The sequence below is a fragment of the Sinocyclocheilus grahami genome, unplaced genomic scaffold (genome assembly GCF_001515645.1).
Source record: "Sinocyclocheilus grahami isolate Dianchi unplaced genomic scaffold, SAMN03320097.WGS_v1.1 scaffold297.1, whole genome shotgun sequence".
Lineage (NCBI taxonomy): Eukaryota > Metazoa > Chordata > Actinopteri > Cypriniformes > Cyprinidae > Sinocyclocheilus > Sinocyclocheilus grahami.
Window position 1 is genome coordinate 507,331 of NW_015505476.1, and position 11,067 is coordinate 518,397.

General features: G+C 36.7%; 1 protein-coding gene across 1 annotated transcript in view; it reads right to left on the minus strand.

The window, feature by feature from the left end:
• LOC107601035 (heparanase 2) overlaps positions 1-11,067 on the minus strand; it is an 86,820-nt gene that overhangs the window by 15,323 nt on the left and 60,430 nt on the right. The window contains exons 8-10 of the mRNA XM_016293047.1: positions 9,844-9,950; positions 9,022-9,136; positions 2,441-2,586 (exon numbers count right to left, since the gene is read on the minus strand). Coding sequence (XP_016148533.1) covers positions 2,441-2,586; positions 9,022-9,136; positions 9,844-9,950 — 368 coding nt within the window. The remainder of the gene's footprint in view (positions 1-2,440; positions 2,587-9,021; positions 9,137-9,843; positions 9,951-11,067) is intronic.

An 11,067-nucleotide genomic window follows, 5' to 3' on the forward strand; every position in this document is an offset into this window, starting at 1 on the left:
ATCTCTTTGGTTTTGAGACTTTAGTCTTTGCAACTTCAGGGATCTTATCTATGCACAATCAGCTTGTAACACTCCAAAGAGAAAGGAAAACTTGAAAATCGCATCATATGACCCCTTTAAGAACAGAATGACTGTGCAGCCTTACAGATGCCTGATTTATGGTGTTTTTGTAAACTGTTTTTGTTTGTTTGTTTGTTTTTGTTCAGATCAGCATTTTTTTCTTTTAGGTCACTATCTGCACTGTTCAAAGATGTTAAGATACAGCTGTTTCTCGAGTGAGTCCTATGACAATTGTATTTCAACTTGGAATGTCAAAGGAATTTATAATCCGATAAAAAGGAAGAAGGTTTTGTCTTAAATCAAAAAAGAGAAGACTGGTATAGCTCTATTACAAGAAACACATTTAGATAAACAGGAGGACTAAAATTAAAACAATTATAATCAAGTATACTTCTCATCATTTTCATTCTTCTCTAAGGAAGAATTGCTGGAGGCAATTTTAAAGGGGTCATATAATGCAATTTCAATTTTTCCTTTCTCTTTGGAGTGTTACAAGCTCTTGGTGCAAAGAAGAAGACTTTTAAGAAGATAAAAGTTAAGAGTCAACCACGCCTACCTAAAACGCCTCGTTCTCGCCGGATACTCCATCGTCGAATACTCCTCCGCATACTCTAGGCCGCGGCTCACTCTAGGCCTCCGGCCTCCGCTCACTCAAGGCTGTGGTGTGTGACGCTTTTTCGTTGTGAAAGCTAAACTACTTTGTTTGGCCTTCCAAAACAGGACACGACTAGAAACGCAAACGCGAGTTTTTTGGACAGTGTAGAGTAGCACTTTCTCCGATCACAAATGCAGACATGGTTTTATGTTACGCTCCGGCCGGACAAGGCATCACAATATGGTAAGGGGCGTAACATTTCCGTCACACGCTTGAGGTATTCGGCCAATCACAATGCACTGGATAGCTGGCCAATCAGAGCACACCTCGTTTTTCAGACCGATGAGCTTTGTAAAAATCGATGCGTTTCAGAAAGGTGGGGCATAGAGGAGAAACAATAATGTAGAGTATGTGGAAAATAATGTTTTTTTACCTTAAACCGCATAAACACATTTCATTACACCAAATACACAAAATAAATGTTCTTTTTAGTGGCATCATATGACCCCTTTAAAGAAGCAGAATGGAAAAGTGCCAGGCCCTATGTGATAGGCTGTGAATTTTATAAAGAATGGCACACTTTATTAATCACTCATTTAACATTGGACAGCTTCCTGAATCTCTGAGAGAAGCTAATATTTCTCTTATATTAAGAAAGGTAAACCCCCCGAAGTCTGCCCTTCAAATTTAATATGGACATGAAATTGCTAGCTAAAATCCTGGCTTCTTGTTTGGAGAAGGTAATAACTGACATACTCAAGGATGACCAAGTAGTTTTTACAAGAGGCTACTCGTCTTGCTACAACATAATGTCTCCTTTATTTTATACAAACTTTTAAACAGCGTGAGATTGAGGGGTTAGTGCTTTCTCTCGATGCGTAGAAAGCATTTGAACGCAGTAAGTGGTCATATTTATTTTTTCGGTTTTGGAGAAATTTAATTAACCCCTCCTCTCACTCCAAATGTGAACAATCCAGACTTCCCTCCAGACAGATATGATGCAAAGTTAAAATTTTGGGTGAACCAAGGTATTAGTCAGCTTATGGACTTGTTTGATGAAGCAGGTTTGATCTCTTTTGAGGAGCTGATACATCGCTTTCCTTTTTTTTTTTTTTTTTTTTTACAAATTACAGACTATATTTTCAAAGATACCTCATTATGCTATAACAGAAGTCTGTCTCCAATAGAAAAACTACTTTTTCAGACACCTGAAAAAAGGTCAGAAAATCTGTTATACAATGTTCTCAGTACTTGATTTGATAAAACTGTACTTCTGAATACTAAACTTGCTTGGGAAAGAGAACTTAATGTCTCTATAAGTGAAGATGAAAGGGGAAGTATTTGGAAATATGCAAAATCCATTTCAGTATGTAATCTTGCCAAGGAGTTGGTACTAGATCCTTTATTTTTGTCCTATCCAGTTTTATAATGTCTGAAAACCCTATATCAATAATTAAGGGACTGAATTGTTAACTATTCTGCAAAAAGGTTTTCCCATTCATGTGCCTCAAGTGAATACATAATTGTTTTTAACTTGTAATGTACTGTTATGTTCTTTACACGCTTTTACGGCCTAGAATTTTTTATGACCAGGGAATTTCTGCTTCATGTTAAAGTTTAAAAATGTTCAATAAATATAATGTGTATAAAATATAATCAGTGACAGTCCTAAAAATGCATTTTATGATTTTTTTTCAGATAACAAGGCAGTTTACTAGGTTTTGAAACAGAATTGATATACTTGAATGAATACATCTTACATCAGACAGTCTAATGAGAACCTACTTGTGAAAGCTGGTGCAGTGTGCATAGATGCGGAGTTTGTCCCGGATCACCCGTCCAGGGCGTGGTTTCCTCTGGAGACCTGCGACGTGCACCGCAAGCACCCTGGGGCCCACCAGACGTTTAAAGAGCAGAGATAACCAGTAATCCTACAATGCCAACACACAAAACACATGTTACAAAATAAAAAGCATCACTGAGCCATTTTTACTGGAGCTCTGCCATGTCAACACGCATGTTAGGTCAAGCGATTCTGCCATAGAATCATGTTAGCGTGGTGCACCTCTGCATAAGAAACATGATTCATGCAAGATGATTCTGGTTTAAATACACTGGACAGATGTGGCATTTCTCCGCCAGCACAAATCCAATGAATTCCAGCATCCTTCCATCTTTCAAGGGAGTTTCAATTTTAGAATTGGTAAAGAGAAAGCTGCAGAAAGCTGCATTTGAAAAGTGAAAGAAAAAATGTAGGCGTAACATGAGTTTGTCATATCTGCCTTCACTTTAGTAAAAACTTTTCTTTTCTTTTTTAAAGAAATGCACATGTGCTTCAGTCTTTTATTGAGAAAGACATTTTCTTGGATGCTCGAATGGAGAGATATAAGCATAGTCTTTCTTTGGAAGCTTTTCCTGTTAAAACTGAGAAACAACAAAGCAAAAAAAATCTTCTCAACCATAATAAATGAAATGGCTCATAGAATTGAAAGATACACACTGTAATTTTTGCTTTCTGCCATCAGGGGGAAGAAAGCAAATTTCCAGTCATTCTCTTACAGGAAAAACTAAACTGATAAAGATGCATGTGCAAAATGTACCTTTGAAAAATGTCCTAAAACGTCCTAGAATACCTGCTTTAAATCTGGCATGAATTTTCAACTTGTGTGTTCGTGTATGTTCATGATTGTGCATGCAAAATATTATCCTGCAACATTTTCTGGTCCAAAAATCAATCTATATTATATCAGCACATTTAAGATACTATGATCCAGTAAAAACCATAATCGCACGAATAAGAGTTTAAACTGGACATTAACTAGCCTAGTGTAACCAGAGAACTGTTTCCTACATGATTACATACATTTTTATTGCATGGATGGCTACCTGAATTTCACATGCATGACTGCAATAGGTCTCTCCTAATATCTCTCATCAGTTCCTAAATTCAACACCTAATTGAACTGGTTCAAAGCAGCATGTGTGCATCAGGAAGTTCCCATGCAATCCTGCATATGGCAGCATTTAAAGGCTTCTTTTCCAGGGAAACTTTAACTTAATTTGCTCCGGCAGTGTACATTGTGCAGCATCTGCTATAGGCAGTGGGAAAAAGAGATTCGGGAATGGGTGGGTCTCTTTCAACTGCAATTTTACAAAAAAATGTTTTTTTAAAAAGATAAAAATCCAAATCTCAGATGTTGCAATTTGATATGATGCAGTGAAGCTTCTGAATTAATCACATTTTCTGTTTGAAAGCAATTTGATTTAAAACATTTTTTTATATATATTTTAAACGCTAATGTCAACAAATTAGTGCTGCAGACAGAAATAACAGCTTGAGCACAATCTAGAACCAGAGACCAGAGTCTAGATTCCAGGGTTTCAAACTAGTGTATACTGATTTGCATAGGGGTCCATGGAAAGGTTTATGCATTGTTTAGTCTATCAAAATGTTATGCAGATGCAGGTGCACTAGGCCACTACAGCAAACACAAAAATTACAACAATCTCTGGAGTGCTCACCTCAACAACTTTCAGGTCCCTTTATTGTACTTTCTTAGAGGTGAAAACACTGTGTTGGCAGATAATACCAGTATTTCGCTTAGAAAGCATTTCTCAGCCCTCCCAGTAAAACTAGGATTATGCAGAGGTTATAATGACTGAATAACATAGAAACCACTTTAATAATGAATAAATTAAAGTCAAACCACTAAAGACCTCAGAGATTAAAGGATATGACCAACTTACTTGTCTGTAATACCAACAGGATATAAGCAAATGCCATGTCCTGTAATGGCAGACAGACACATATTAACTTAACGTGAGAGTGTGCAACAAAAACGAAGCAATTTTAACCACATAATAAACAACTGGGAGCAATAAGAACCTACATTTTAATAATATTTAAAGGTGAAGCGTGTAAATTTCACACCACACTAACCACTGACACTAAACGGAATTACAAAAAAGACTGGATGGGTAGATTTTCTAAAGAAAATGTGAGTGGTTTTTGCCAGTGTAAAACATTCTGCCAGGATGTTGGAGTTTGCCATGGCCCCAGATCAAGCCCACCAACATGCCTCTATGATATTGTGCTGTTGAAATATTGCTGGGCATGTTGCAGTTGGGCGTGGTTTGCTATTAGCCTGATTCAAAGCCCAAGTTTCTCTGTTATTCTGATCTGAGATATGTGTAAGGGCAACTTTTAAGAGATTTGTGAAAGCAATAGCACATCTTTATTAATCTGAATCATGAGATTAATAATTTATTATTAATATTAATATTATTGTGCATTATGTGTATTATTGAAGAGAAGTGCACTATTAACTTCACCTAGCCAATGAAAAACTATAATAAATGAATAAATTAATACAGAGATTATTGAACAGAAGTGTGCTATTGCTTTCACCCAGCAGAAAAAAATACAATTAAATAATTTTTTATGTTTTTAATATTAATAAAAATTATATTGTGTAGATTTGTAAACAGAGGTGTACTGTCTTTCACCCAGTAGATGAAAAACTATGAATATATATATATTTATAATTGTGCAGAGTATTGAACAAAACAAAATAAAAGATTTATATTGATATTAATATTATTGTGCAGATTATTAAGTCTACTATTTCACAAAATACATTAAAAAACATAAAATACAATAAAAATCAATATTAATAATAATATTATTGTGCAGATTATTGAAGAGAGGTGCACTATTAACTTCACCTATAGCAGATGAAAAACTATAAATAAATAAGTATATAAATAATTGTGCAGAGCATTGAAGAGAGGTGTGCTATTTCTTCCATGTCACGTTAAAAATAAAAAATTAAATAATATTGATATTAATTTATATTATTGTTCAGATTATTAAAGAAGTCTACTATTACATAAATGACAAAAACAAAACAAAAAACATAAAATACAATAAAAAAATTGTATTGTAATTGTATTAATAAAAAAATTATATTGTTATTAATATTATTGTGCAGATTACTAAAAAGAGGTGTACTACTGCTTTTACCAGCAGATTAAATACTTACATACATATATACATAAAAATATATATATAAATTAATAAATGAATGAATGAATGAATGAATGTGCACATTATTAAAGAGATGTGTGTTACTGCTTTCATGAGCAGATTGATTGATTAAAGGTGGGGTATGTATTTTTTCAAAAATGCTTTAGAAAACGGGCCGAGTACCAAAACAAACTTGTAGCCAATCAGCAGTAAGGGGCGTGTCTACTCATGATGTGGAGGAGAGAGTGCTTAGTGCACAGGACGGACATTAGCCGAGCCGAGTGACAGAAAGATAGAGATGGCGGATAAAAAAACAAAAGAGGAAAACGTCTGCGGAACAAAAGAAGGCTTATGATAAGGCAAGAAGTAGGACCCGTGTAAATATCGGATCAGCTTTCCAGCGCTGGAGAGAACTCAAGAAGTGGGAAGGCCTGCGATTGGACACAGAGGTTGATTTGTTTCTTCACATCACACCGCAAGAGCTAAAGTTTCTGTGCATTCAGTGTAGACAGCATCACTGATTATGAGTTATATAGTATTTTGTCACGCCGCGCCACTCGCGTCCGGTGTAGACACGGTGTAACATTGGTTTTGCTTTGTTTCACAGAACTAATCGTTGCCTGGGTTGCGTACATATGTGTGGGGCGGAGCTATCAAAATAGGGGCGAGGCCCTTTTGGGGTAGGGGCGTGTTTGTTTTGGTGATTTGAAATATCAACACTGGCTACCAGAAATCACTTACCCCACCTTTAAATAAATGTGCATAATATTAAAGAGAGGTGTGCTATTGCTTTCACCCAACATGTAAGTAAATAAATAAATAAATATGCTAATTATTGAACATATTCAATATGAGCAAGAAAAATTACTAGAAAAACACTTGAACTTGGATTTAGAAACTATTTTAACAAAAAAAATTACACATATCACCTTAATAGCCTAAAGGGGTGGATGTATAGTTCTATGGGAATTATTGACAGAAAACATTATTAGTGCACTTGTGAAATCTCCTGGTTCTAATTAGTATCCAATCAAAAAGACTGGGGTGAAAACACAAGAAACAGCAAGAGACAAGGGGTTTACAAAAGAAGCAAAGCAAGAAGAGGGGATGAGATCATCTGCTGAGGTGTGAAGGGAAAGAAACTGAGACATGACTCAGTAAGGGATTAAAGAGAAAAGGTTGGACCGTAAATTTTCCACGCAAGTCGACAGGTTGCGGCTGTTGCGAATTCTCGCAGTGGGGCTTCTGGCAGTTCCCACAGACATCCAGCTATGTTTAAAGCATTGCGATCCCAGCAGGGGGCGATTGGTCCTTGGAATAACTAGAGATGTTGAACGAGAAGTAGGGGGGAAAAAGATGACCGTTTCGAAAGTTGTGAGGAGTGCTTGACGAAAGCGCAGCTCAAAGTGCTTTTTATGGAAAGACGCTCATTCTGGCTTGTCCTGGAAGAACAGTGCTCCTGTTGAGATTCTGAGAAATCCAGACTAGCCTTCGGTGAAGCGTTACATAATCAAGAATTTCTACCATTGCTGTATTATTCCTCTTTATGTCTTCCTTTGGTTTTATTACTTGCACAGGAACATATGTTATCCTGAGCTGGTCGACAGGTCTGGCTCTCCACTGCTGGTGGGCTGTAAAAGAACAGAGGGCCACGAGCAGATAATGTATCTATCAGCATCTGGAGTCAGTGAGGATTGCGTGTAGGAACCAGAAGGTAAGCTGCATGTGAAGCTAAAATCAGTGGGTCTGCTTCAATGTTAAGAGGGGAAGTAGCGCTTTATTTTCGTCTATATGTAAACCATTGAAAAGGATTCTAGCAAACAAAAAAAAAGTTATTTATTTGTACTTGATTTGTTGTCACAAATTTCACCAATTTCCATTAGTGTCAAATTTCCATTTTATGTTCAGTTGAGATGGATTAAACAAGATTTGTTTTGGGTCCCAGAGAAGAAAATAATATAGCAATTTTGAAAATAATCTTTATTTTATCCAAAATTATTTAAAAATGCTCCTATGGAAAACAGAATATGCAATATTTATTACAATGATAAAGAGATAAATATTAATAAAAAGCATACATGTATTTATTGCATGTCTTACATAAATGTAATTTATATATATAAATATATTGTAAATATTTAATATTTAATATATGTATATTTTTTATTTCATAATTTTAACTGCAAATGCTGTAGCAAAAACCTGTTAAATGTTGGCAGGAAAACTTATGGAAAATTATATTTTCAAATTTATAAAAAACAAAAAAAATAAAAGTAATTCTTAATACACACACACACACACACACACACACACACACACACACACACACACACACACACACACTTATAAGTGTATATATGTATATACAAAAATATATTAAATATATAAAATACACACACATATATATATATATATATATATATATATATATATATATATATATATACATACAGAGAGATATATATAGTTTGTAAACCAATAAGAAAATGTTATGTTAGTATATGGAAATTAATAACATTTATTCATGTTTTATATCTGCAGTCTCTGACAGGCCTAAAATATTTTGCACATCTAACATTGCCAAATTGAAATATAGTTCAGAATCAGATCTCACAATATTAGTCATGATGTACCAAAACTCAACGTTAAGCATGTTTCCCGAGCGATGAAAAGATCCACAAAACATAAGGGTTAAGTTTCTTTTAGTAATGGTCTTTTATATGGCTTCGCAAATCAAATTGAAATTTAATTGAAGTCTTCTGTCCGTCCTGTCTCCAGGGGGCTGACCTGCAGACACTGTGAAAGAGTGAGGTCTACATAATTCAGGATGAAGTTGGCAGCGGTCTGGAGGGTGGGGATACCTGTGGAGTGTCCTCGGCTCAGGTTGCAGTGCTGTCAGCATCTGGCTGTTCCACACAGTGGGGCACACATGTAGAGGGGATGGGAGACAGGTGACACTGTCTCAGGCTTGAATTTCAGTGCAGTTCGCCTCAGCTGCCCAGTATTCAACACCACTAAACACCTTTCATCTTGGCTAATAGGTCCCACGGGAAAAGCCGTAAGGTGCCTGAGCCACATGCTAAAGACCGACTCTGTCTAACACTATTTTCATACACTTCATGATGGAAAAAAACTACACCCGGGTCATTTTTACCGATTCGTTTGAGGTGGTTTTGCAATATGGTAACGAGCATACCACACAGATCACTGCGTATGGTGTTAATTTGCGCAACCTTTAGTGCGTGTGGTATATGACTCAAATCTGTCTGCAGGTAATGTCTGAGTGTTAAACGGCTTTGACTGCTTTCGATTTGGGTTCTGTTTATGTGCTTAAACTTACAGGTAAAGGGTTGAAATGCTGGTCGACGAGGTGGTTGTATCCATAATCAAAAAAAGAATGTCGGAGTACAACATCAATCCCATGAGCTGCGGCGATACCGAGAGTGTTGAGCCACCTGAAGCCAGCAAAAACATTGAGATCATTAGGAATGCAACAGAATTTAGTGATTTGTCAGGTTTTTTCCACAGACAAATTTAATCAGTTACGTCTCCTTTCAGTATTTAAAAAGCCATTTCTATTGGAAAAAAGACATTTGAAAAACAGCAGTGGAAAACAAATGTACAGTGCAGGTTGTACAAGGCAAATAAGCACTCTGTTTTTTTTTAAGATTTAATTTTGGTATTTTTGCCTTTGTAGACAGGAAATTAAGTGGGAGAGAGAGGAGGCATGGGATCGGGACTCGAACTCGAGACATTTGAAGCGCAAATGAGCACTTTGTATTAAACTACTACAAGGCCATAAAAATATCAGCAACATGAGATGGACTTAGTGTCATGTGGCCTGACAGAAATTGTTCTCTTCAATCTAGTTGAGAGGTGTTTTTAACTGTGTCACAACTTAAATTCACTGTTCACAATTATATTGTTATATTGCAAGTATTTTTGTAAAACAGCTTATCTCAACAGCAACTGAGCGCTTAATGCTTTGCAAACTGTTACAGATCATGCATCTTTTAGATTTTTGGACATATAAACATTTAGGTTAGCTCAATCATAATTAGTTGAAATCCTGTATGCAATACAAGTAATGATATTTTTATATGGAGATCATCAAAAAAGTTGACTGCAGTTCCTATATACTACATGAAGATATTTTACTTACAGAAAACCAGCAGCAAATGTGTCGGATAAATTATTGGTGCCCCCTGCCCAAGCCGGACCAACTCCACCCAGCCACACACGCTTCTCTGGAGCATGAGTCTGCACAATCTGAAAGAAAACAAAGACAAAGCTTTAGCTTTTAGATGAGACATATCATAAATAACTCATAACGGAGTGATGGAGAGTTGGGAAGGATTTATTCTTCTTTTGACTAGTCTGGTCCACTGAAAATGACTTTATAGTCACCAAGGTCATTTTAGGCTGGTAAATGTGAAATCCAAAAAATGGTGCTGTTCTAAAGATTTTGTGAAAGAAATTAATACTTTTATTCAACAAGGATGCATTAAATTGGTCAAAAGTGACAGTAAATACATTTATTATGCTTCTAAAGATTTCTATTTCAAATAAATGCTGTTCTTTTTGAACTTTCAATTGATCAAAGAATATAGAAAAAAATTATCATGGATTACTCAAAATATTAAGCATCACAACTGCTTTCAATATTGATAATAATAAAGAAATGTTTCTTGAGCAGCAAATCGTCTCGGTTACGTATAGTAACCCTCGTTCCCTGAAGGAGGGAACGGAGACGTCACGTCGGATGACCGACGAAATTGGGATCTTGCTTAGAGAGACCAATCTACTTCGAGTGTAAACTAAACGTTTATTGCATGCGATTATTGCATCCAGCTGCCGCTGATCACAGCGTGAGTATAAGTAGGCAGCAGATGCAGCGCATATTCAGGTTTTCGCTGAGGAGTCGAGCCGGTGACCCGGCCGCTCAGCGGTGGTACAGGAGCTGTGGTGACGGGACGTGACGTCTCCGTTCCCTCCTTCAGGGAACGAGGGTTACCATACGTAACTGAGACGTTCCCTTTCAGTCGGTCACTCTCGACGTCACATCGGATGACCGACGAAATTGGGATCCTACCAAAAGGCCACAGCTACTGCCCCTTCCAGTGTCCTGTGGAAGCCACCTGCGCCCCTACTTTTTGGCATAGGACAGGGCTTGCACAAGAGGACCAGATACTGCTGCTATGGCACTACCCACTGAGTAAGACTGGATAACACTGGGAAAACATACCAGTTCTACTTGGAACAGGGACGTTACGGAAGCTCCAACCTTCCCGAAAGAGGTTTCAGAAGCAATACACATATGAACATTCCTTAGGTGCATATGGAAGAATGGAGGTGATTGAACCCTCTTGGAATGGCAGAAGTCTGC